The 27,455-nt window shown below is 38.3% G+C and overlaps 1 protein-coding gene across 4 annotated transcripts in view; it reads right to left on the reverse strand.

Moving 5' to 3' along the window:
- Window positions 1–1,799: 1,799 nt before the first annotated feature.
- LOC143286746 (APOBEC1 complementation factor-like) overlaps window positions 1,800–27,455 on the reverse strand; it is a 35,612-nt gene continuing 9,956 nt past the window's right edge. Inside the window, exons 4-10 of one of the 4 annotated variants that reach the window (XM_076594472.1) lie at window positions 27,324–27,412; window positions 26,558–26,699; window positions 24,932–25,015; window positions 20,407–20,520; window positions 19,445–19,574; window positions 16,358–16,546; window positions 1,800–11,301 (exon numbers count right to left, since the gene is read on the reverse strand). In XM_076594472.1, the coding sequence (XP_076450587.1) occupies window positions 11,219–11,301; window positions 16,358–16,546; window positions 19,445–19,574; window positions 20,407–20,520; window positions 24,932–25,015; window positions 26,558–26,699; window positions 27,324–27,412 (831 nt within the window). In that variant the 3' untranslated portion in view covers window positions 1,800–11,218. Of the gene's footprint in view, window positions 11,302–16,357; window positions 16,547–19,444; window positions 19,575–20,406; window positions 20,521–24,925; window positions 25,016–26,557; window positions 26,700–27,323; window positions 27,413–27,455 lie in introns of all 4 variants that reach the window. The other 3 variants (XM_076594473.1, XM_076594471.1, XM_076594474.1) reach the window with 3 other exon arrangements.

Raw genomic sequence — 27,455 nt, forward strand, 5'->3', positions numbered from 1 at the left:
CACACTCACACACCATGCAGCACAACAGATATGCAACACGGATATGAAAGCACAAACAAATGTACACTGGCCCATCACAACATGCAAAGCACACGAGTTCCAACGAGTAACTATTATAGTTTAACATAAATGCTGATGATGGCGATGAAGATGATGACATTCTTAGATGTTTTTTATCTAAAGAATTCTTGTTTCTGGCCCACTTTCCCCCACATCATTTCTAGACCAACCCAACTGGGATCAGCCGGTCCGATGTACCCACTAAATCCAGCCCTACTGTCTGTAGTGGCGAGTTTTACGTCCTGTTGGCAATTTGCCCTGAAGGTCAAGTTGTTCATGGCTGTGGTCTTTTCCGTGGTGGGTGGTGTGGTCGAGGCGTTGGTCCTGAAAGTCCAAACCAATAGGTTTGATAAATACTTGACGGTGGCCAGTGTTTGGCCAGTCTCATTGGGCAGTGGGCACTAATATCTAGTGTCTAAGGCCGTGTACAAATGCTCTCGTGTGTGGAACTGCTTGTTTGATGGTTTTAGTGCGTGTGGTTTGGTACGGTCTTTTCCGGATGTATTGTTATTTTATCTTGAAGGCCAAGCATGTCGGGAAATGGTAAAAAGACACATATTTGAAACTAAAGAATTTTGCCTCGTCTAGTCTCTTGGCAGGTTTCCATCTTCTCCAATGACACCATTTTGACGAGTCACTTTCACCTAACCTGTCCAGTTCGATTTCCATCTAGTAACTCTTCATTCTTAGAGTAAAATGCTCTTGAAACCACATCATTGAATAAAGACAGTTGGGGAATGGGATTTTTTCCCCTGTACCCAAGCTTTGGAACTTACCGCCTGTCTGTGCAACACTCCCAAGTTTAAAATCTCTTTCCAAGACCCTTATATGGGCAAGCATTCCTTTGGCTGTGAGCGTGGTGGTGGTACTGGGACATCGTGCAAAAATTACATGAATGGAGGGTTGTGTGGTGTCAGTATTACACTTGAATTGTGTGACTGTGACAGTGTACAGCTCACCGAGCAGCATTATGAAAGATGATGCATTACATAAAAATATTCATTTTATTTTTTACCTTTTTTTGTTCGTTTTGTTCATGTAGTCATGACTTAACAGATTTTATGGTTCAGTTTCTGCCAACTGCCTGACCCAACACAGTTCACACAGAAAAAATGCTCCAAAAACAACACACACAAAGTTGATTCACATATTGTTTTTATTGCAGCTATTATTGTAACTGATAAGCACTTCTGATAGTTATCATAATCCATTTTTCAAAGTATCTTAGTTTCCCATGCAGTGTGACCATATGACAAAGATATGGAGGGAATTTAGATGGCTATCGTCCAAGGAACATCCAGGGGGTGGGAGGAGGGGAGGGAGATGGTGGCAGGGATGTGGGGTTGTCTTCTTCTTCTTCGTTTGTGGGCTGCAACCCCCAAGTTCACTCGTATGCACAAGAGTGGGCTTTTACGTGTATGACCGTTTTTACCCCGCCATGTAGGCAGCCATACTCCGCTTTCGGGGGTGATGTGGGGTCAGTCATTGTTAACATGCTTTGGTGTATGCTGCATCAATTATGTCTTCAAAATAGTGAAATTAGTTGAGAAAATATGTATGCATGTAAATGCAAGAGTGTGGATGTGTGCATGCCCAAATGTATGCGAGTGTGTATGGTGCGCATCTGACTGTAGGAAGTTTGATAATTTTTCTAATTTTTTATACGATACTGAAACAATCAAACTGGAATTTCAACATGACTGGAAATTCAACATCACAACTCTTCTCAAACCACAGAGAAAACTTCAAGAACAATGCAACAGTCCTGAGGATCTGAGCTTTGTACCAATACATAAAACTGGCAAAGGCCTTAAAACGGTAACAACCAATATTTTCTTCAAAACTGACCAGAATATGAAATACCTCAAGGCACAACATCTTGTTGAACATAAGAGATCTGATACATAACGTTGACACAAATTTGCTATTTTATTCAGAATCTCTGACTTGACTAGCCAATACTTGGAAAGGATCAACAAAGGTTAGCTCTGCATCCAATCACTTCGGCCATCAAAATGCAGTCCAGCAATGCAATGGATTACTTCCCCCGTTCATCTGAAGCAACATCATCTAAATTCGTTATTTCCTGATTCAAAACCAGCATTTCAAAAACAATCATTAGATGCTATGAATTAGTTAGATACATATTTGCTTTGCAAAATGAAAAGATGTGCTTTAGTCATGTTCATTTCTAGTTTTGTTTTACAAAATTCCATCTTTGAAAATTGCCATTTTACTAATTCTTATTGGAAGCACTGCTGATTATCTAAAGAGTCTGTAATTAGTTGACTTGAACATTGATTTCACTGTATGATTCTGAATATTAACGATTCATGTGGCAGTGTGAAAAATCACTTCCATGTGAAAGTGTGAAAATACATTATTCACATTAAACCTTGCTAATTAAAAAAAAAAAAAAAAAAAAAAAAAATCAAATCATTCTATCCTTGAAAAGGCTCTGCAAGCAGAAGGAAGTGTAAAGCAAAGAGTGCACAAGAGACAAGTCAAGTGAAAATGATGTAACTACCAGACATCACTTTCCAGTGACTAACACCAATATAGACTAATGCCAACTAATGCTAACTACTAACGCCAACATCAAGAACTATCACAGAACTATCTGAGGCCTCTCCTTAATTAAACATAACAGAATCATGCTTTATAAAGAACATTTCTTACATGGAAACAATTTGTAACAACATTATCTTGCAAAATCTTAGGTTTTAGGTTCTTATTTTTCTGATTTCTTCATGAAGCCTTTTTGCTCCTGTCAAAAGATCTGAAATCTTGAAACCTTCAACTGATAAGTGTACTTTCTTGGGGACTGACTTGGTTTTGCTTAGTATGGAGGTCAAGTATCTGTCAGTACCCCGTATCTAAATCATAAGTGGGAGCATAAGTTTTAACAACAGGCCAGAGTGGGGTAGTCAATTTCCTGTGTCTACCCCCATGTTGGCTAAATGATGAGCGAGAGCACACATTTTTTGATGCACTGAAAACTCCCAACAAAAGCATGGTCTGTGAAAGAATCGGGTCCAGTGAATGCATCACATGATCCCAGAGAAAAAGAAATAAACAGAAATACTGAAACCCTGCCCAAGAAATAAAAAATCCAGAAATACTGAACCTCCTGCCCAAGAAATAATTTTCAGTACATGTGATGGGCACAAGGCCATATCAAAAACTCTGTCAAATGTAATCCTACAGATTATGAAACACTTTATTTCAAATTCATCACAAAAGAACCTGAAATAATCCACAAATTCACAGATGTCCAACATTCCAGCAGCCTTTTCAAAATGCAGTATCATTAAAAAAAAAAAAAAAAACAAAAAAAAAATCATCAACTAATGTCCTAAAACTAACACAGCTATTTCTAAATAAAATTTGTACTTTAATGTTATTTTGACAACAACAAAAAAAAAAGAAAAAAAAAGGTAATAGAGACAAGGGTAGAATAAAACTGATCAAAATCTGAGGAGTTTTTAAATCAGAATTATTGAGCTATCATTTAGAATCACCACCACACAAAAGTTTTTTGAACATGATCCCAGCAATTTCCTCAGAAACAATCTGCAGACACTGTAACATCACACTGATGATTGCTTCAGAAAAATGATCATGTCAATTTCAAAGAACAATATTACTGTTATCAGGGAAAACAGAAATGAAAATCTTTCACAAAGAAAGTTGCAATAATACATGTTGGTTGACAGCTGTCATTTTGCCGATCACTTCAATTTATTAATTTAGCAGAGTGTGTAAATTCTCTCTCTTCATATCACGTCTTAAGCAGTTTCAACAGAGATGCCTACAAAAGATCCTCGACATGAAGTGGCAAGACAGGGTCTCCAACCTCCAGGTCCTAGATAGGAGTGGCCTTCCCAGCATCAAAAGCCTGCTGATCCAGTGCCAGCTACGCTGGACAGGACACGCTGTCCGCATGACAGACAGCAGGATCCCGAAGATCCTTTTGTATGACCAGCTGAAGGAAGGCCACCGTGAACTTGGAAGACCATGCAAGCACTTCAAGGACACCTTGAAGACAAACCTCAAAGCCTGTGACATAGAAATCGCTTCCTGGGAAACTGATGCCCTTGACCGCTCTCGCTGGAGGATGCTGTGCTCTAGTGGCATAAAGACGTTTGAAAACAAGAGAACGCTGGCCATTAAGAAGAAGCGTGAGCAAAGGAAGCAGGGCTCAACTTCTGGAGACGTTTTCCCTTGCAACACCTGTGGGAAGTGCTGCGTATCCAGAATCGGCCTCTTCTCCCATATGAGGACACACACTGACAGATAAGCCTGCCTGCCTACTCATCCGTCAGACCGACAGGAGACTCAATATATATATATATTAGTGTTTTTACCCCTGGTTGATGAGAAGTTTGCATGCAGACAACAAAAATCCTTTAAAAGTATAATAATGATTTAAACCTGCAGAATGCCACTACCTTTGTGGCAAAGTCATGCACAAAACTGTCACCTTCAATGAATGACCCAAAATATCTTCCCCATGCTTTCAAAGAAGTCTGGATGGCTCACTGATGGTCTATGCAACATGCGACATGCATATAACTGTGCATCTAAATTGTTTCTACAACCTGCATTTCAGCATAAATAGTATTAGTAATAACTTCACAATGAATCCTTAGTTATGAGTGTTGTGCATGTACAGGGTAGTAATGGATGGGATTGGTGAACTGAAGAAAATCAAAACAAGCTACTGAAAACAAGCAGATATTCATTCTTGACAGCAGTACATCTCTGGCTGACTAGCAATGTAAAAATCAAGCACCACAACCAAACACATAAAAATAACTTGCGATTTACATGTAAATGAATCTGGATTAATATAAACCATATCATGGCTAACGATCAACAGTAACCAAAAAAAAAAAAAAAAAAAAAAAGAAGAAAAAAAAAAGTACACAGAAATGGGTTTGAATCCAAACTGCAAACTCAAAGGTTGGTAAGATTTTTAAAAAACAAAAACCAAAACATTTTATGTTTAAAAATCTGATTAACTTATACAGATTGACCAACACCAAGCAAGCAACTAAAATCTCCAACTACTCAAAAATCACACAAGCTATCCGGTAAAAGAAAGAAAACGGTAAATTCAGTGCAACAATCAAAACAAAAGCCACGAAAAAGGAATTAAAAATCTGCAGTGAAAGCAATTCAAGAATACACAATCATGGGCAAAGATATGATGGGGGAAAAACAAATCAACAAAAAACAAAACAAATACACATTACTATATTAAGAGGGGGATACACAAATCCAGGCGCATCTTATTTATTGACAATGCAATTCAAGCACATATATAAATCACAAACTAATGGGGCAACAGATAGATAGACAGAGCACAAGAGAGAGAGAGAGAGAGAGAGAGAGAGAGAGATAGGCAAAGAAGAGGGAGACTACAAGTTTGCCACTACTATCAAAATAAATTCAGCATTAAAGATAGTAGCATCAGGTTCCTGATAGCTAAATCATGGTGTCTCTATTAGTACTTACTATTTACCAGGTACATCTGATGTCAACTTTTGCGATCAAGTAATACTTTCCTTTTTCAAATGTCAGTCACAACATCACAGAGCCAACACTTAAATAATATTTTCATTCTTTTTTTTATTAGCCAACCCCTTACCTAACAATACCTTCACTTTTTGCCAACTCCTTATCAAATAATACTTACAGTTTTGGAATTGTCAAGCTTCATATAAAAACATACTTTCACTTTTTGAATTAACAAGTGACTCCTTATCCAAAAATACTTTCAGTTTTTAATTGTCGAGTTACTCTTTGTCAAACAATACTTTCACTTAAAATACTGAGGAGCGATTCCTATCAAACAACACTATTGATTGCTTGTTACTTTTTACCTTATCCAAAAATCCTTTCAGTTTTATATTGTTGAGCTACTCTTTATCAAAAAATACTTTGTCTTTATTTCATATGACAATGAGACTCACTGAGCAAACTCGTAGTGAAAAAAACCCAACCTTTCAATTTTTGAAAGTTAAGACAAAAACCGCTGTGCAGTGCTTATAACCCTTTCTGTTTTATTTCTCATGTGCAGCAGTCTCTGAAACCAAATCAGAAAGTTAAAATCTAAAATAAACATATCTTTACTTTTATCTTTTGCTTTTGTGAACAGCCAGACTCCTTGAAAGGACTGAAAGTGTGGTTTTCAGATTAAAGGTGGAGGAAAAAAATCACTGTAGCTGTGAATGATGTTTGCAAATTTATCTTCCATCTCAACCCTTTTGTCCCAACCATTTCAGCTGTGCAGCAAAAACTGGATCAAGCTGAAGATAGAATCTTTAAAAATCTTCATTTAGAAATTTTACAAATCCCACAAAATATGCCAATCACTTTTAAGTTCATGAGGTGAAACTGAATACCCTTCAATCAGTTAAATATCTTTTGTTGTGCAAAATTTACATTACATATATTATCTTTCATGTCATGTTTATTTGCATAAAACTTTTCCATGTGTTATAGTAAGAGAAAGTGAAAAATGCACATGTAAGATTCAACGATGTAGTTCTCTTGAGACTCACTGAAAACAAAATGCAAATAAACAAAAGTACAAAAAACATAAGATGCTGAAACAGCGTCACATGATTGTGAATCTTGTTCTCTGCACTGTGGTTTGCCGTCATAAATATTCATCGACACTTCTGCTTCCATTGCACCACAACTTGAAAGGGCACAGAGAAACACAATGTACAGATGAAAGTACCAAAGGCAGTACTTGACTCCAAACAACTGTACCACTATGGGAAAAAACCCATACAATACAAATAAAAAAGAAATTGGGGTGGGTGGGGAAAATGGCAGAATACCAAAACAATAATGAACCAGCTTGAAAAACTGCCAGTAAACAACTGTCAACAAGTCCATAGCACCAAACGTTTCCCCCCACGGTGGGGATGGCAAAACAACTCATCAGAACCGATAATCATTCTGCGTCATGCATCACTGATCAACACCATACTCAATACCGCAGCAATCAAGACTGGTCATCAACATGTCGATTTACTGGAAACCATATCGTTGTCCATTTTTGGATGATCATCTACTTTTCAACAAAACTGAAATTCTTCCACTGTACACTGTCATGATAAAAGCTTTGATCATTTTGAACTGGTACCCACACAAAAGCTAATGGTGTGCAAGTGACTAGGTGGCCAAAATCTGATTAGCGATTCAATGAATGTCTTAACATCCAAGTAAATCTTACGATTATCTGTAACAGTTGCAACCTATCCCTTTATTTATTTATTTTTTTTAAAGATATTTTACACCCAACTCCAAATGCCCATGAAACTACAACAAAACCAAACCCTACCAAAAGGCAACTGGCCAATGAAAAGCCATAAACTGTTTTAGTTTTGTAAATGAAGAAGTCAGAGGTCAAGACTCTCATTTTGAAGTTAACAAGCAATGAGCGTAATCCAAAGTGTAGACAAGGAGGAATCTGTGTCGGAAATCTGGGTTTCCATTTTCCCTCATGACTGCATTCCCACAGCTGTGACCCAACAAAATTCCACTCTTTTTTTCAGGCCTTTTCTAATTCAGACTGAAAACTTTCCATTCCAAAGCCATACTGAATCAAAAGACTGCCTTCAACAATGCCAAAAACAGGTTGGGGGATATCCCAGTAAGAGTATCAATGTCCAATTTTCATCACTTCTGGGTTTGTTTGGTTGTTGTTTTTTTAAATCTATTTTTAATTCATTAACTAAAATCTAGCTGTTTGCTGAATGGCACTGGTCAAGGACTTTATGGAAATTCCTAGTCTGTTTCCAGACCCTCGCAAGCAAAACATACTTTCCCAGACTTTTCCCAACCTGGAAATGGTTCTCTCATTTTCCCAAGACTTTTCCAGACTTTCAGGACTGTACAAACCCAACCCCCTTTCAATGCACATAACACTAGTGGTTGACTGATCAATCACAGCAACTTAAAACTGCAATGAAAACATATTTTACACAAAATTGGCCATTTAAGTCTCCCCTATTGTTTCCCCTACCCAGGACCAATTTGACACACGTTTTCAAAAACCAGATTTCTTGAATACCCAGATGCACTTGCACACCCGTAGCTATCATTTTTGAGCAGCAATAATAAGACACTCAACATTTCTGTAACCGTAATTTATTTGTCTCTTCTAATCATATTATTTTCTAAGGATCATATGTATTTCAATCAAAAGTAATTATCTAAATTTATGATTACAAAATAATTGTTGGGATTTGTTTTCATTCATTCATTATCTCCTTTAAGTGGCATCTTCTGTAACTTTTTTTTTAATTGGGTCTGATATCAACCTTGAATGTTTCCTAATTTGACAGATTTTTTTTCGATTATCTTAATAAAATGTCATTGCATAATTTTACAAAATCTATCACTTGCAAAACACTGGTCAAGTAAGATGGCACTTTTGTCTCAGGTAATAATAACTTTCTTTACATAGAAACGTATGCCCCAACAACCCACAGAACAAATTATAGTGACCATGAAAAAGTCGGGGTGAGAGAAAAAAGGAACACAGACAGGTAAGACAGGTAAACAGGAGAGCAGTGGAGTGGGAGCGCAAGGCAAAAAGAGCAGGCCCAAGACAGACAGAAGAGGGAGCGAGAGGGTACGAAAAGGTTTTCTGGTCCCTAACAGCAAAAACCAAACAAGATGTACATGCACAGCTCTGATATGGAATAAAACAAAAACAGGGGGAAATAAAATAAGAGGAGCTGGGGTGGGGGGGTGGAGGAACCAAAAACATAAACACATTTTTGTTGTGTTCAGCTTTGCAAATGACATAATATGCCAAGAAAAAATATACAGAAAGAGAGGAGACAATGTCAAATAACCTAGGACCCACATCGGGGGGAGAGAAAAAAGGGGGAAACGTAAAGTGAGCTTCAAACTTAACACAAAATTACTGAGCAAATAATGGGGCATAACTGCCTGCCCTTCCAGCGAAAAATACTGTTTTGTTGTCATTCAGCCGAACAATACAGTGAGCAAACAGGAATGCTCATTCGTGCCCTCATTCATGCCTACGAACATCTGAACATAGTGGACAAAAAAAGGAAAAAAAAAGAAAGAAAAAAAAAATCACCTCAAACATACAAAAGACAACCACCTCCAACATGACTGTGATATCTTTGGCACAAAACAAGAGATGGGAGCGAAAGAGAGTTGTTGCAGGTGTAACTGGGGCAAGAGATAAATTATACGCATAACAAGCAATGTATCATATATATCTCAGCACAGCACTTGCGGAGAACAAGACAAGCCCCAAGAGACAAGAGAAAAAAAAGCAAGACAGACAGGCAAGGCGAAAAAACAAGATGCATCAAATAATAATATACAAGATGGCACCAATCCTCACTTTTAACCATACCAAGCTCCTTACAAACTCATCGTGGAAAAAGGTTTGATGCATCAAACCATCACCAGCAATACATATGACTGTGATTGACCACAAGTCCTCACACTGACATTTTTTGGCATCATGCTGTACGATCCCTCCTCAAGCAAACAGGAATAAATTGTGCACTTTTTACACAGTAACGAGAGGACTGTGGCTCACAATGATGCAGCAATGGTGCAAATTATCTATGCTGGAGATTTTTCCTTCTCACACAAAGCATAAAGCAAAATGTCAAGATAAAAATCTTGAATGTCACAAAGGTGGCTTTTAAAATATCTGCCTTTCTCATGGTGTCTAGAAAAAGCAATTCTCTCTCTCTTGTGTGTTAATGTGCACACACCTTTATGTGCACACTAATTTGGGTGTACATGTTTGCACTCACATGCATGTGCACATTGCTGCATGTATGTATGCCCCAGTATTTGTGTGATTCTCAGAAAGAAACTTCAAGTGCTGTTTATATAACCTGGTTTAAATGTGGGCATCCACATCACTAATATGTCAGTAGGTTAAAACCAAGTTTAAAACATGAAACCTCATAAAAAAACATCAAATCTGGAATGTGCAACAGTTTTAAGTGAAACAATCCCACATGCTTTACAGCATCACAATGTAGCCTTGCTACGCAACATACACGAATAAGACTGGAGTATATATACGTATACTTTTTAAAATGTCCAAGTCCTTCAGTAACCTTTTTAAATACACATATGTATATAGTTCAACAGACACACTTTATGGTACTTCATAAGAGCGTAGTTCTAAGATAATTACATCATCTGGGAAGCTTGGATAAAAACTGGAATGACAACAGAACAAAAGAAGAACTGAAAGATGAAACTGGCATGCTCTAAAGAAGACCAGACCAGAAACCATGGATATTTGTCTAGAATAAAATTATCAACAGCCATCAAAACGTGTTTGTATGTATCAAAATATAAGAAAGCAGTTTGAAACAAAAGGAAGAAATCAAAATGAAAGTACTATTGATAAAAAGAAAAAAAATCAAATTATAAAAGCATAGTATCATATTTAAATTGCTTAAATCAACCTCCTTTACAACAGAAAGGAAAAAAAATGAAAGAAATTCTGCTGATTGTGCACACTTACTCAAGTTCAGCAAACCAACAGTTCATAATTTATCTCCTTTGTCCCACTCAAACAACAGGTGGACATCAAAAGCTATATAAAGTTCATCATTTACCTCCCTTGCCTTACGCATCACAACTTCAAAGAACTGAAATGCTGAAAAATCATGCTGGTAATTTTTGTCAAATCTGCTTTCAAAATGTGGTGATGGCATCAGCCAAACGATGATGGCTTCTAAAAGTTCAAACTATTCCCATTTCTACAGCCCCCTGAACCTACCAATGGTGGGGGAGATGATGGTTTCCTAGTTCAAATTCCCCCCCCCCCCCCCCCCCCCAACACTTTCTCACTGCCCCTTTTAACAGAAAAATATTACATGCAGTTCAGGTCAAAACAAACAAACTAGAAGTCAATAATAAACAGAAAATAACAAAACAATGGCTGAAATGTCGTAGATTTTTTTCCTTGTTGGTTCAGAATGGCGTAGCTTGTGGCTGGCAATGCTGCCTGGTACAAAAAAACAAAAACAAAAAGAAAGAAAAAAAAGGATAGAGAGAGAGAGACAAAGAAACCCTGTCCATCTGGTGGGTAGAATCTCATGGTGTCAGGCAGTCAGCAACTTCAGTATGACTGGTGGTAAACAGCTGGTCCTGTGGCCTGGGACGGTGGGGGGAAGTTCGCTGCCTGGCTGTAGTCAAACCCTCCTGAAAACAAATCATCTTCATCATCAACTGCACACGAAAACAAGACTGAAAAGCCACTACAGTGCAATACATCTTTTTATCAATCTGATTGGAAATAGGCAATGGAACATTGGATCATACATTCGAAAGGTGAGGGAACATCCAAGCATGGATTGGTGAAGCAATGCAATGTTCAATGCAATGGAACAAACATACACGGGAAAGGTGATGGAACAATCAATCACAGACTGGAAAGACAATGCAACAGTCAATCATTCAAGACTGGAAGGGTGATGGAACATTCACTCAAACAAGACTAGAAAGCCAATGCAACATTCAAGGCAATGGAACATTCAATCATACTCTGGAAAGGCGACTGAATATTCAATAATACACTGGAAAGGTGGCTGAACATCCAATCATACTCTGGAGAGGCAATGCACATTCAATCAAAGACTAGAAAGACAATGCAACACTCAATCATATATAAGACTGGAAAGTTGATGGAACACCCAATTATACACTGCAAAGATTATGGAACATTTAGTCTTACAAGACTGGAAGGGCAATGAGATATGAAATCATTCACTGGAAAGGCGATGGAATTCAATCATACAAGACTGGAAAGGCAATGGAATATTCAATCATACAATGGAAAGACGACTAAACATCCAATCATATTCCAGAAAGGGGACTGAACATTCAATCATAGACTGGACAGGCAATGCAACATTCAATAATTCAAGACTGGAAAGGTGATGGAATATTCAATCCTACAAGACTGGAAAGGTGGTTGAACATCCAATCATAGGCTGTAAAGGCAATGCAACATTCAATGATTCAAAAATGGAAAGGTGATGGAACATTCAATGATTCAAGAATGGAAAGGTGATGGAATATTTAATCACACAAGACTAGAAAGGCAATGCAACATTCAATCATTCATGACTGGAATGGCGATGGACCATTCAATCATGCACTGGAAAGGTGATGGAACATTCAACCACACACTGGAAAGGCAATGCAACATTCAATCATTCAAGACTGGAAAGGTGGTGGAACTAACATTAAATTAGACTGGAAAGGCAATGCAACATTCATTCATACAAGACTGGAAATGTGGTGGAACATTCAATCATACAAGACTGGAAAGACAATGCAACATTATTTCATTCAAGACTGGAAAGGTAATGGAACACTCAGTCATACAAGACTGGAAGGGTGATGGAAAATTCATTCATAGACTGGGAAGGCTATGTAATATTCAATCATACAAGACTGGAAGGGTGATGGACATTCAATTATAGTCTGGAAATGCGATAGAACTTCCAATCATAGACTGAAAAAGCAATGGAACATCAAACTACAAACAGGAAAGGTGACTGAACATTTACTCTCAGACTAAACAAAAGACAGAATATTCAAACCAGATTCTTGAATTTAGCAACAGACCACAGACAAGGAAAGACCCAGGCCCTCCTGATAACTAATATCTCTGGCTGAGTATCTTTGCGAAATTTGGCCAAGCAGAGCAAACCAATAGGCCTAGTTTGCATCAGTTTGACATGGTACAGTATATGACACCAAATATCTTTGCCATGTCAAACTGTGTCCAGCTGTGGCAGTCTGGTCAAATTTTGTGCCCAAAATAATACTAAAATAACTCCCAAGGCTTCTCCTCACCTCAGACAATCAGTGATTTTTCACCTCAGACAATCAGTGGTTTTTATACAGCTATAAATATATTGGCAGTTTTTACATGCCAGCCTTTAAATACAAAAAAAAATTCTTCGAATTTATAAATCCACCCAAATAACTTGTATTTTGCTAGCTATTTCCAAGTCATAGAAAAATCTGTCAGAATCAAAATCCACACAATCAGAAAACTCAAGTGAATCAATACAGTGTATACTCTTGTCACAATGACACCTGAATGGTTTAAAGATATTTCAGCAGCACTTAGACAACAGCTCTTCACCTCCTTACATTGTCAATGCAGGTGGGTTGACTGTTGACCCCACACATATTTGAGTTTCCATCTATTCCAGTCATTTACAGCACTGTAAAATGGAATGCAAGTCCCCACTGTCCTAGGCTGAATCAAAATGTAAACATATTTTCAGTAAACCATGGCTGTTGCATATGATGTTATCTTTCCTTCATGTCAATACTGGCAAATGAAAGGCGAAAGTGAAAAAAGGTGAAAATTCTCCAGTGTTCATGCAGTATAATCTCCAGAAAAGAAAATATTCACTGAAGAATATATATATTCAAAAAATCTTCCAATTTTTTTTTCTCTTGGAAAAGAAACACTCTCATTAAAGAATATATATTCAAATCATCTTTCCATTTCTCTTAATCTATGCTTTACCATTGCCTTCTTATCAGCAATATCTTTTTTCTTTTAAAGCACACACAGCCTGAAAAGTAGTACAAAGTGTGCTCTTCTCACATGGTTTAAAACTTAGTGATAGCAGTGCCTCCAAACAGCATTCCTTATTCCCTTCCCTCCCAGTGAGGACAGAGCCGTGTGTGCTTTACCCCGAGATAAGTTTTAGGGCCACTCTGTCACAACATGATAAACTATCCCCGCTGATAAGACCATGAGCAAACACAATGATCAAACACACCCTGCACTGACAACCTCAAGTGGCCATAGGGGAACAGGCCCCTGTGTGTGGAGTACAGACACATGACCTAATGGTCTTCTCGCTCTGATAGCTCACTGAACTCAACGTGAAGGATATACAGCATACATGGAAGGACGCATGAAAATGTACACAGTGGACACCGACAACCAAGCAAAGTCATAATAGCATAATTCATGACTGAGAAAAGCTGCTCATTTTTAACTGCGCAAGGACGAATTCAGCCTTAAATCATGGAGCCAACCTGTGGCCACCAGAAATTTAAGCAAGGTCAAACATACATTAACTATCTTGTGCAATACACTGTTAATGATAATTAATAATAAAGGCAAGACTTTTACTACATGTGGGATAACTATCCACGATACATTAAAACTAAATTAAGGTAGGCTGCTGTTCAAGGTGTGACTTTTTCCAGATAATTTTTTTCTTCGTGGAAAAGGACAAACATATGATTGCTGATCCCTACCTCAGGTTAGGTTTGACTAAATTTCTGCTTTGTCATTATGTACAATTAAGGGTTGTGCCTTCACTGAGGAAGACCAACATTGAAATCATTCAACAGTTAGTTAACAGACAAAAGCAGACAAGAGTTCAGCTCTTGCTGTAGTTCCTAATTCATATAATAATGGTTATTTCCAATTCAATAAAAAGGTTTTCCTCTTTCTGTTCTGTTTGAGAGGCAACCACAGGCTCTTTGTTGCATGCAGACACTGACACACATTTATATAAAAAAACGTATTCACTGTGAAATGAGAAAATGGCAGCTTCACTATCATCTGTGAGGTGTGCTGACAGCTAACAGTTAACAAGACAGTCCTCTAAAACCTAGAATACATCAATACTGTTTTCTGTCCCCAAAGTCTGCCCTCAGAACCCAAACAGGAACACGGATGGATGAAACAAACACATCAGCCAAGTCCATGGAAGAAGACGACCCATGTGACCCAGTGACCTATATCTCACTATCTGTGTACGCTTTCTGAGTGCTGTACATACACATAAAGGACTTCAAGATATGAACTATCCACCACAGTGAACAATGAACAGGGTAAGACAGGTGGGTGAGGAGGTGAGAGCTGGGATAGAGAGAGAACAACAGGCAGAGAAAGAAAGAAAGCTCTTTGTTTCTTAGATAAACATTAAACTGCAAATCGAAAAATCATAATTAAGTTGTAAAATCATCAGTATCTCTTTGAATCTTAGATAAACATTAAACTGCAAATTGAAAAATAATAATTCAGTTGTACAATCATCAGTATCCAATCTCTTTTTCTTTTGTTCTTTCTGTGTCAATACTCCCTTGTTCCTAATGTCTATGTCTACCAAATGGCTTTTAATATGAAGTTTTATGTGACAATTTTTACCCCATCATGTAGGCCATTCTCTGTTTTGGGGATGCAGTCTTGCAACAATGGGTTAAATGTTTAATTCTATATATTTCATACTTTACATTGTGCCAACTCTGATCTAAAGCTGAGCAGTGATATTTTACAAGCCTGTATTTTGATTATTCTTATCAAACAGTAATTGAAGAATTTTTAACCTTGACTGTAACTATGGATTTCATTATTGCTTAACATATTTTCGTCCCTCTTCTTACCTTTCAAGTTGCGATTCACAAAATAAGGAAGCAAACTAAATGAACAGAACAACTTTTTATTTATAATTTTACCCGAAGCAAACCCAATGATAATGTTTAAGATCTGACATACTCTTAAAAGTGGCAATAGTACAAGACAAGTATACCCTTTAGGGTATCAAAAAAAAAAAAAAAAAAAATTGGTTTGTTACTTGGAGTTGTCTTGTGATCAGTTTCCATTTCATTCAACAGCTTGTGAAAGAGAATAGACACTCAGCGTAAGTGAAAGAGCTGAACAGTATGTGAAGGAGCATAAATCACAATGGTCATTAACAGTATCAGTTGTCTTTCCACAAAAAGTATGGCATGAGCGGTAGACATAGGATACAATGCAGCAGAGAAAGCTAACCATACTTTGAGTATATTGTTAAAAAGTAAGCTCCCCCCCCCCATTTTCCCCCAGCCAATTTGCATTAATTTTCAAGAAAACTCAGTGCAGCTAACAATGAAAGCAGAAACTGACTTCAAAGATAATCAAAACCATTTCAATATCAATCAGAGTATCCATAAGAGAAACGAATGCTTACAGTGACTGAAAAAACTAAAGCAAACAAAACATTTTCACAAAGGAAGCAAAATCAACCACATAACAAAACATAATCACAGACCAGAAAATAACACAACACCCAAGACAAAAAAGCAAGCAAAACATTTTCACAAATAAAGCAAAATCAACCACAAAACATGATCGCAGATGAGAGAATAATACAACACCAAACATTTGATTTTTCACAACAATAAGCCACAAAAAGCGGTGAGAGTTAGGGTTACAAAAGAAGCAGCTTACTGGGCAATACATTCCCCGTGACAACATAGGAAGCAGTGGTCACAATAGGCATGGAGGTAGAGTACAGACTTCGAGAGGTGCTGGCGAAAGTGAGTGGGGCCAAGGGGCCTCCATGAAAAGCCCCCACAGCAGCAGCAGCAGCAGCAGAAGGGGTGGAACTGGATTGTGTCACTGTGGACACCTCAGAACCTACACAGACAAGACAGCATGGCTATGCACACCACTACCAGACCGACACACACAGCAAGCCTGTACACTCAGGATTCCCACAAGTCTAAGCAAAAAAAACACACCCCACCCTCCTTTTTGTGTGTGTGTGTATGTGTGTGTGTGTGTGTGTGTGTGTGTGTGTGTATGCTTCTTCCAAAACCCGGTGGAGCATTTTCCAAAACCTCAAAACAAAGTCACACACAAACATACAAGAATGCACAAACACATGCGCCAATGGTTATGCACACCACTACTAGACCCAACACACACAATACAGCAAGCCAGTACACAGACCAATACACACAATACTCAGGGTTCCCGGAAATCTAAGCAAAGAGAAACCCAAACTTTTTTTTGGGGGGGGTGAGGGGTGGGGTGGGGTGAATTTTCCAAACCTAAAACAAAGTTACACACACACATACAAGAACGCCCAGACAGTGCATTTTCCAAAACCCCAAAACAAAGTCACAGACAAACATACAAGAACGTACAAACACATGCACAACATTATTACCAAATATCCTTAAAAACTGGAAGTGATCAGCTTTTGTACTGATCAGAAGTAGAAAGTAATTCAGTTTGGCATAACATTTACTTTTTTTTGTGTTTTTCAAGGATCCATGAACAATATCAAAACTGAATATATTCTATTTTGCTGCAACACTATTGCTGAAAGAAAGATCTCTTGATATCAACGCTTAATTGTAACCATCTCCACTTCCTTTGCTGTTTTTGTTTGGTTTTCTTTTTGGTTTTGTTTTGTTTTGTTTGTTTGTTTTTTTTCCCAGAAAAACATTCCCCAATACTGCAGATGTGGTGAAAGGTATCATGAAAACTCCTAGATTCTTTCCAGACCTTGCAAGGTAAAACATTTATTTTAGAGACTGTCCAAGCCCTGGATATGGCCTTTCCATTTTTCCAATAGTTATTTTGACTTCCACAACTGTGGGGACCCTGATTATGTATACCTAAACCTTCAAATTTTGTTAATGCAGACTATTCCCCAACGACACTTCAGTTCTTCATGACAGATTCCCAATCCAAAGGAGAAAATGAAGAAAATATGACAGAGAGAGACGACATGTTTTTTAAGTGGTGAAAGGTTTATTTCAAGAATTATCTTCAGGGTTTTCTCTCTTTTCTTGTTTTGCAAGTTTACACACATTTCACTATTATTTCAGAAGATTCTGGATTATTTTCAAAAGTAAAAAAGGCAGTACTGGTAGTCTACTGAGAAAAAAACAACAACAAGAGGCAGAGCCTTCACAGCTCACATGTGATTCCTGCCGATGCAAAATGGAAAGTATATACAATAATGCTGCTTCCTCAACATTAGCATGCATATGGACACATGATCTGTATCAACTGCCTAGATTTGATTTGTCTGGACACTTCGAAACTAGAGGCAAAACCATGAGTGTTTGCTCAGAGTGTAACAATGCCATTTGATTACCCATCAATTTCTAACTCGCACCATACACAATAGCTGAACACAAAAAGAAGCCAACAATACTGTGACTAAAGGAGTATATGCAGTACAAGCAAACAAGCCAAAGAGAAGGCTTTGCAGACATCTAACCTGGATTGTACACAAACCAATTTTCATGCTTGATATTCATGAACAAAAAGCACATTTAACATCGTCTTACTAATGTACTGACTAGATATTCATGCAAAAGCAAGAACTATGGACAGTCATGCATATATTCATATATTATATGTCAACAAACAGCCAACAGGATACCACATCATAACTATGAAGTTTAACATTAAGCAGCGAAGACTTGAGAACATATTATAAAAGCTGAAGTACTTGTTGAAAACTGCAAATAAGCCTACAAAACAAACTGATTGTGAAAGTTTAAACACAAAGTGACAAAATAATGCACAATTCAAGCGAGCACTAATAGCACTAATCTAACACACTGCAAAACACACAGCATGACTACAAGGCAAGCAGAACAATAAACTACCAAACCGGAGTCACAACACTGTAAGAAGCAGACTATCATACTGGACATCCAATAAGAGTTCCTCCTTATCAGGTCAAAGAACTGTTTCCTATCATATCCTGATCCCTTTTAATCAGATTCCATTTCCTTTCTTTTTTTCCCTTCTGTTTTTATTAAAATGTGAAAAATTTGAAACAAAAGAAAATAAAATGCTTGTAGTTTTCATAGTTTTTATGCAATATATTGTATCCAGCCATCACTTCAAGAAGATCTTTTTGTTTTTCAATCAGTACTAATTGACCAGGAGTGAGTGTAAAAAGTCATGTTTCTTTGTGGTATTTTTCATCTCCATCAAAGAGACAAGCCTGGCGAATCTTACATAGACAAAATAGCTTCGAACAGCCCTGCACTTTGGATACACTTTGGGTAGAGCTGATCATTTGAGCTGGATAACGCTCCTCTGATCTTTTTTATGCTAATAAACATTAGTACAACAGACACTTCGAAAAACTTTCTTTTGTTTGTTTGAAGACATTTATTGTCTGTGGCTAGTCTTTAGCTGGAAAGTTGAGTTTACAACAGTGACCAGGAATCACAATCTTCGAACTTGCAACGTTCTGAATTGCCTTTGGAACAGGTCAGGTAGTCAGCAATTATACAATTCACAATATTTCATTAGATTGACAGAGATCAATAGATCTATGAAGTACATGGGTCTAGCAAGGCACAGTCAGTTCAAGCAGAATTTTAGTCTTCAAGGCTTTGCCTCTAGTTTCCCATTGAAATTTTAAGGGGTGTTGGGTTGGAACCTATGTTATCAAGACACACACAGTACTATTAACAATATCAATAATATACTTAACACAAATAGACACAAATCACATGACACAAAAAGTAGCACAGAAATGGAAAGCCAGCAACTCACTTTCAAAGGGCACACCCATCTGCAGCATGGCGTACTCTGCAGCATACACTTTGGCCTCATCAACAGTGCGACACAGTTTGTCTGGCTGGAACGGACCAGCATTCTGGGTCATCAGAGCTGGGATGGACACCTGTCAGGGTGAAAGGTAAAATAAGTTAATGCAGCTTCTCTTCCTGTATGTAGGATGGAGGGAGGGGTGGAGAGAAGGAGGGAGAGAAAGTGAGTGAATGAGAGAGAGGGGGGGGGGTGGAGAGGAGGGAGGGAGAGAAAGAGAGAGAGAGAGAGAGAGAGAGAGAGAGAGAGAGAGAGAGAGAGAGAGAGATTCTTATCTCTCTTCAGTCATCAGCAGAGCACTGAAGTAGGCAACCAGTTGGCAGCCGAAAAGCATTTAAGTTAGCATTACTATTTCTTTCTCGAGTGCACAGTTTAAATTTCTTTTGTCACAGCGAGAATAACAGAGAATGGCAACCTTTAACTAAAAAGAGCAATTCTGCTGGCTACAGCTTGCATCAGCTTTAACACAGTACAGTACATAAACAGGACAATGCTGAATCCTCATTTAAGTGGAGATATCTACACACTAGCGATTCCTTTAATTTTGCCTGGAGTCATTCCTGAGGGTCATCATTTCCACAATTTTAATTCAACCCACATGACACCGCTGCTTCTGCCAAAATTTGATGCCTCCATCAGTCTAAGTTGAACATGAAGTTACATCATTGACACTGCACTGGCTGGATGTTTGGTTGTCTGATTACAGCTACTACTATTTCTACAAACATGAAAGACAAGAATGTCACCTGCAAAAGTAACAATGGCTGTTCGACTACTACTACTGCCATTCCTATTATTATAAAAACGAAAGACAAGAATGTCAACAGCGAAAGTAACAAAAGCACAACAAAAGGGCCAACAAAATCAGTTTTCAGTCTGAATGATGAAGTTGAAATAAAAGACGTCACCTTAAAGAGAAAGAGCTGAAGTTCCTCCTGAGTGGGTGGTGTTCTCTGTACTGTGGAGTGCAGCTGGTACACAGGAGAGCCCAGTCCGTTCTTCTGACAGAACTCTTCTAGAACCTGTTTCAACAGCCCTCACATTTTCACTATGCTTCACTGGGTCATAAACTCTTGTCGCCAAGTTTCTGTGTGAAAAACACTCTCTAGCACTATTTTAAATCTGATGCTCTCAGTCACATATTTTATTAATGTCAAAACAACACAACAGACTTGTCCATTCAAACTCTAGGGGAGAAGGTTAGTCAGTTTCCTACTGCATGAGATAGTTGGCTGCAGTTGTAAAGCTTTGTTACAATGTGAAAAATGGTCCGTTATAACATGATCCCTTGATGTCAACTAAAGCTGCCTATGGTGGTGAACCGTCCAGTTGACTAAAGCTGCTTACAGTGGTGAAAGAGTTTACTACAAGAAACAAACTTGAACAAGTGGATAATCAACAACCGAAGAAATGAACAGCCACTTTCTATCATGTAATTCCAGTCATGTTTCATACATTCCTTGACCAGCTACTATTTTCTTTGGAGACTGCAATGTGTGTTGCCAGTTAAATGTTTGTGAGAACTGTGTATATTTTCGCAACTGAAAATAACATGTTCTGTTCTATTTGTCATTGGGTAAAAAATACCTCAATTCATTTTTTCATAATTGCATGTGTTGACCACATAAAAGCACAAAATGCAAACACTTTTCAGTTGAAACATCAATAGGAATGAATAGAACATAGCCCAGATATGTATAAATGAATGAACACAACTAAATGAAAGGACCGCCCCCAAAAAACAACAACAAAAAAAACCCCAAAAAAAACAAAAAAAACCCCCACCAAAACAAAGAAACACACACACACACACACACAAACAAAAACAAAACAAAAAAAACCCAAACATAATTATCAGCAAAGTCTGTTCCTGTTAGTGATCAACAACATTTCTCAGTGACCATCACCCACTATGAACCTATCTCAACTGGTTAGTATAACTGGAGCAGCCTCTGCTGTAGAGAGTTTTTTTGTGTTTGGTTACTGGGAAAGGAGAAGCACTGCAGTCTTTGTACAGTTGACACTAAAATTGTCTGAAGCATGCCTCCCAACATTTTTTTTTTACAATTGTCAAATTTATTACCAGCTATCTGTAATCACTACCAAGGCCAAAAACAAGGCACTGGATAGGAAAATGTATTTGAACGATGGCAACAGTTCTGCCAGAAATTGAACAAGAAATTGATTTTCTAAAGTTAGTTGAAAATTATCCATTTCTTGATTTAAAAACGACTCAAACCTGCATCCACCTGCTCGATGAGGTTTAGAACTATCTCTTTTTTGGAAAAACATCGATCTCCTTACATTCACCAACTATTACTTTTTTTCGGCCTATTCATGACAATGACTCAATATTTCATCATCTTAAAAAGACTTCCCACATTGCTACATAGTAAATAAATGATCAAATAATATACTCTGTCTTTTCTCTTTATTTCAGCTAGAATATTATGTAAACAAACTGATTTAGTTTAATCATATCACAAAAATGTAACATTCTAATAATAATGATGAATAAATTAAACATTCTTAAAGTGTAACGACATAAAATTAGAATTTCTGCACAATTGCGCAATGGCTTACACATATGGGCATTTGCATTACTCTCTCTTCTACCAAGCTTTGTATCATGCATTGCATTGTAATCTGTATTGTGTTGTATTGTAATGTATTCTGTTGTATTCTATTATGCTGTACTGTACTCTATTGTAATTTCCTATAACAGTGTAAATCTTCAATGCAAAGAAGGCAAAAAGACAGAATGAAAGAGTAAAAAAACAGGATATGGACACAGTTTTGAGGGAAGGATGCATAAATAATCAAGAAGATACAGTCAGCAAATAGAAGAATGAGTGTGAATGACTTTTTCAAATGAGTAAATGATCACTGGGGAAAAAAGGAAGAAAAAAAGAGAGATGGTGGAGGGAGAGCGAGGTGGGGATTGGGGCAGGAGAGAAGGAAAAGGTAGAGGTTAATGAGAAAAGGCTGGAAGAAAACACACAGCATGCAATTCTGGGTGTATATCATGACAGTATTAACATAATGCAAGTTATTCCATTTCACCATCTCACAGCAAAGCCATCTGAATGGACAGTTCTCAAAGCCAAAACCAGCACTAAACAAAGCATATTATATACATCAGAACTCAGAAACACCAGGAGAATCATGATACATGATGATAACAGGAGAAGAGATAGGGAGAAACTAGCACACTACCGGCTGGTCTGTTCCAATACACACAAATCACTAAGTAAAACCAGGTCTAGCGTAGATTTACAAAACAAAAACAAATGCACAAGACCCACCTGCATCGGTTCACCCTTAAGCATGTAATGCCATCTAAAGTTACATCTGTATAATATCTCACCGACTTTGTTTCAAAATAATTTCTCTCTGCAGAGCTAACTAGTAGTTTGGACAGGACAGGAATCAAGACCCCCAGTGGAGTAATCCAGACTGCTGCCAGAGTCTGCACCAGTGGGTCACGGTAAAGTAGTGTCATTTGACTTTCTTTACATACACATACATAAAACTTGTGTGCAATTACACACGTGCTTTTGCCTAAGTGTGAAGAGATTCCACATTCAGTCCCTACCCCTTCCAATGCGTTCAGGACACACAAGACAAATTTTATCATCCTGTTCATGAATTCCTTGACTGCTGCGGAGAAGTATGCTTGTCAGTATAGGCTGTCATCTCACTGTGGTTATCGTGAGCTTACAGGTCAGAACATCAGTCACCAGTCTATATTTGAACTCCTTCCTCTTGAGACTTTAATTCCAGTTCAGCCAAATGACCATCATTAAATGGACACATCTCAATGCTGACTGTCCTGAAACCCTCTTGGCCTAGAGAGTGGGGATGTAACTTGGGCAAGATACTGTCCACTAAAATCATGTAGCAATATATCTCATATATATATATATATATATATATATATATATATATGTGTGTGTGTGTGTGTGTGTGTGTGTGTGTGCGCGTGTGTGTGTGTGTATATGTGTGTGTGTGTGTGTGTGCGTGTGTGTGTGTGTGTATTTTTTGTTTTTTTGTATATATATATATATTTTTTTTTTTATTTTTTTTTTTGTGGTTGTTGATTTTGATTAAAAAAAAATCAAAAATAATAGAAGGGGAAATATTGTGATTTATTTCCTGTTATTGTGTATAACAAGAAGAGAAAGGTAATAGGGCTGGTTGCCTGCATAGGGCTGTGTGCCTGTGTGGGGGGATGAAGAACCCAGAAGTTCAGTCGCCAATAGCCTGAGAAACACCAAGAAAGGTGCAGTTGCTGTGCAAAGTTGTGTAAAGTCCATGAAAGGGCATCAGGACCCAATGAGAAACCGAAGAAACATCGTTGGTGGACAGCACGGGGGGGCAGGAGTGACGTGTCTTTAGAGCACATATCCCCTGGTATGACGTTTCCTTGCTGTAGAAGGAGGAGTGTCATGCTGCATGTGAGAGGTGATCGACTCGGGTGTCCTGCCGACTGGCAGGGCCGAGAAACACAGATCGCGTCAAGTTCGTTCGCGAATTGAAATGAATAGCATCAATGGCACCACTGACCCGAGTATGGGGTAACGTACCCCTAGAAGTCGCCGGAGAAGGTGCAGGAGGTGGTGGAGGTCTGGAGTCGACCGGAAGGAGCGAAGAAAGTGGAGGAGGCGATGGGTTGGCGTTGCTGAGAGGGCCAGAAATAGAGGGCCCAGAGTGTCCGCGAATCGATTGCGATCGCGCCTTAATTTTAGACCGATCTCCCAATCGAACCATATAATTATGTGACCTGGTTGAAGACAAAATTTGACAAAAAACAAGAACGCCAGAAAATCGACAGACAGACAGAAAATATGAAAAAACTTAGCCGTACGGAGAGCACAGGAACAGGAGTCATAATGGCTGCCAGAAAAAGAGGGCACTAGCCAGCGGGACAAAGGGGAGGTTACCTACTTCCGGGAGGTTATCGGCAGTAGTTTCATTTTCTCCGCATAGGCGGATAGTAGTTTGCACAGGACAGGAATGTCAGACCCCTGCCGGAGTCGGCACTAGTTGGGTCACGGTTAAGTATGTGTAGTTAAAATCAAATTCAAGCCCAGATAGTTGGGACAGCAGTTGCCTCCTATACTGTTCTGATGGTCATTGTCGGACATGACTTACTACCATACAAATGGACACAAAAAGTTGGAACTGCTTTTAATAAGCATGCCACACTCATCTTATTTCATAAACTAAGGTTCAGAAGTTGCTCTGAAATGGTCGAAATCATCACCACAGTCAATTATAAGTAATTATTCTCTCAACTAGTGTTGTGATAGCTGTATACCATACCAGACAGCTGGGAAACCAAGCACTGTCAGCAGAAGCAATGGGAAGAGAGGATATAGAATACACGGTGAAGCAAAGAGTACACTACTACAGCCACTTCTATACCTGTACCGCAGATTTGATGGATTGTGGTTTTAGTGTGATGGGGTTAGTGGGAATCAATTCCATGCCAGGAAGCACGTCATACAGCCGACCCTGGGATGCACACACCACACAGTTTGACTGCACATGCTGATCTGATAACACCACCTGCATTGTGTCTTATCATTATACCTGCTTTATATCTGTCATCTCTTATCATACTTATCAGTAACCATTCTATACCTGTCATTCCTGTAATACGTAAAACCATTTTTTGGAACAGTATCCACTATGTTTAAGGCTCCACGTAGGAAGGCGGGGCCCCAACCCTCCCCTGCAGTTTTAACATTCCCCAACTAAAGTCAAATACCCATTCTCACACCTGGGTGGAGTAAGGAATATCACAGTGCTTTCCCCAAAGATAATGCCATGCTGAAACTGAACCTCAAACTCAGATCATACTTGCTGCTTTACATGTCATCTCTTATCATACTTCTCTGCTATTTCCTTCACTCACTACAATAACTCCAAATAAGTCCCAAATCCAGCTTCACATAACAAGGTCTGGTTTGCATCCTTTGCAGGCTGATGGGCACATTCCACTACTGCTATACTGGACAATGCCTCAAAGGCGTTTTTTGTCCATGAGCTAGCTGATTCTTGGTTTCAGCTGAAGACAGTTTGTGTCTGTATCATCTCTTTTGTACATCTTGTTAGTGTCTTACATTCTGCTCAAAAGGTCTGATCCTTTTCTTTTTATATGAATTTCCTCAGACTTCTGTCGCCAACAATACCTGGACTTTTCACGCAAGATTTCCATTATTAAACAACTTTCATATACACTTGCAGCATGTCAAGCACAGGCAAGTATGATTTTTTAAATTCTGTAATTCATACATATAAAAACAAATGGACAACATTTGTATAACAACCACTACTGAAATATACACTGTTACCCAAAACGTGCTGCAACTATTCCTTATCAGGCAATGCTAATGATGCTTGTGACTGAATAATACAATAAAAACTCTTTTTTTCCCCTTTTTTTGCTTGGCAAATGAAAATGATGAAATCAGGAATTTTCATGCTATCTTACAGTGTCATATTGCCCAACAGTTATTTGTCAGAGCAATGACACGGACAGAAGACAATACCCAGCATCAATCACAAAAGAAGCACCATTTTAAATGCCAGTGTAATCCCTATCTTTCATCTTTGTGTATTCGCACCTCTGAAAATTCAGCTGTCTGCCAAAACAGAGAATTCTTGCATTTGATATAAATTGGCAACATGTTTGGTAAACAACATTTCTAACTGAAGAATTTGTGCAAACAACTTGCATTATTTTGTATCAGAGTTTTCATTCTACAAAAATTTAGCAAATCAATAAATAATGCCAATTTTTGGAAAATGTGTTTTGTTCTCCAAGCATTTAGCATATTAGTAAAACAGGCCAATTTCTCACGCTGAATAAGCAACACTTAGCATATGAATAAAACAGTGCCAATTCTCATAATGAAAAATCAAATCAACATCGAGTATATCAGTAAAACATGCCAATTTCTCACATGAAAAATCAACATGTAGCTTAATAAACATAAAACGAGCCAATTAATTACACTGAAAAAACAACAACAAAACAAGGGTGACACTCACTGCAACAGGATGTCGACGGAATCCAGCACCACAACTGCTGGGCATGTACATCCTTGACCCCCCTGCTCCCCGTGACCCTGCCGCTCCACGACCCCGACCTCGCACCATGCCTCGCAGTGCCAGTGCCCCTCGCTGAATCCCTCTGTAATTACAATCAATTACAGCAGGGATTTCATGTGAAATGAAATCTGTTCTTAACTTACCTTAAGGTGAAGGTGAAAGGTCCCATAGCCTTTTATGGCCATCGGGGCAGTGAATTTATATCCACTGTGTCTATGACTCAGCATAGGAAGGTGGGGGCCCACTCCTCTCCTTCTGCCATTTTAACTTTCCCAAACTGATTCAGGTACCCATTCAAACATGGGTGGACTGAGGAAAATCAGAGTAAAGTGCCTTTCTTCAGGACACAACACCATGCCGAAATGGGGCCTCAATCCCTGATCACTGGATCAGAAGTCCAAATGAAATCTGTTCTTTGAAGCATGGAAACCACATGAAATGAATTCTGGTCTTCACAGCACAGAAAGCATGTAAAATCATTTGAAATGACTTATGGTGGATAATGAATATGACTACAATGAGAAAGTGTCCAGTTTGAGAAAAATGCATCCCCACTATCCCCCCAATTAAAAAAAAAAAAAAAATTCTCGTCTGGTTCGACTTACTCTTAAGCGCTGCAAATGAAATTACCTCTGAAAGTGTATGAATAAAGCCTGTTAAATTTTCAAAGCTAAAACATTAGAACTAGGTAGATATATGGGAATACCTTCCAGCTTGTGGAATCATCTGTCCATAGTTGAAGGCCTGTGGTGCAAAAGGTGCTGCTGCTGCCTCATAGCTGTCAAAACCATAGACCTGAGAGGGGAAAAAATTAAACAAGTTTTGACGTTCTATTCAA

Source organism: Babylonia areolata, chromosome 10 (assembly GCF_041734735.1).
Source record: "Babylonia areolata isolate BAREFJ2019XMU chromosome 10, ASM4173473v1, whole genome shotgun sequence".
In the NCBI taxonomy this organism is placed as follows: domain Eukaryota; kingdom Metazoa; phylum Mollusca; class Gastropoda; order Neogastropoda; family Buccinidae; genus Babylonia; species Babylonia areolata.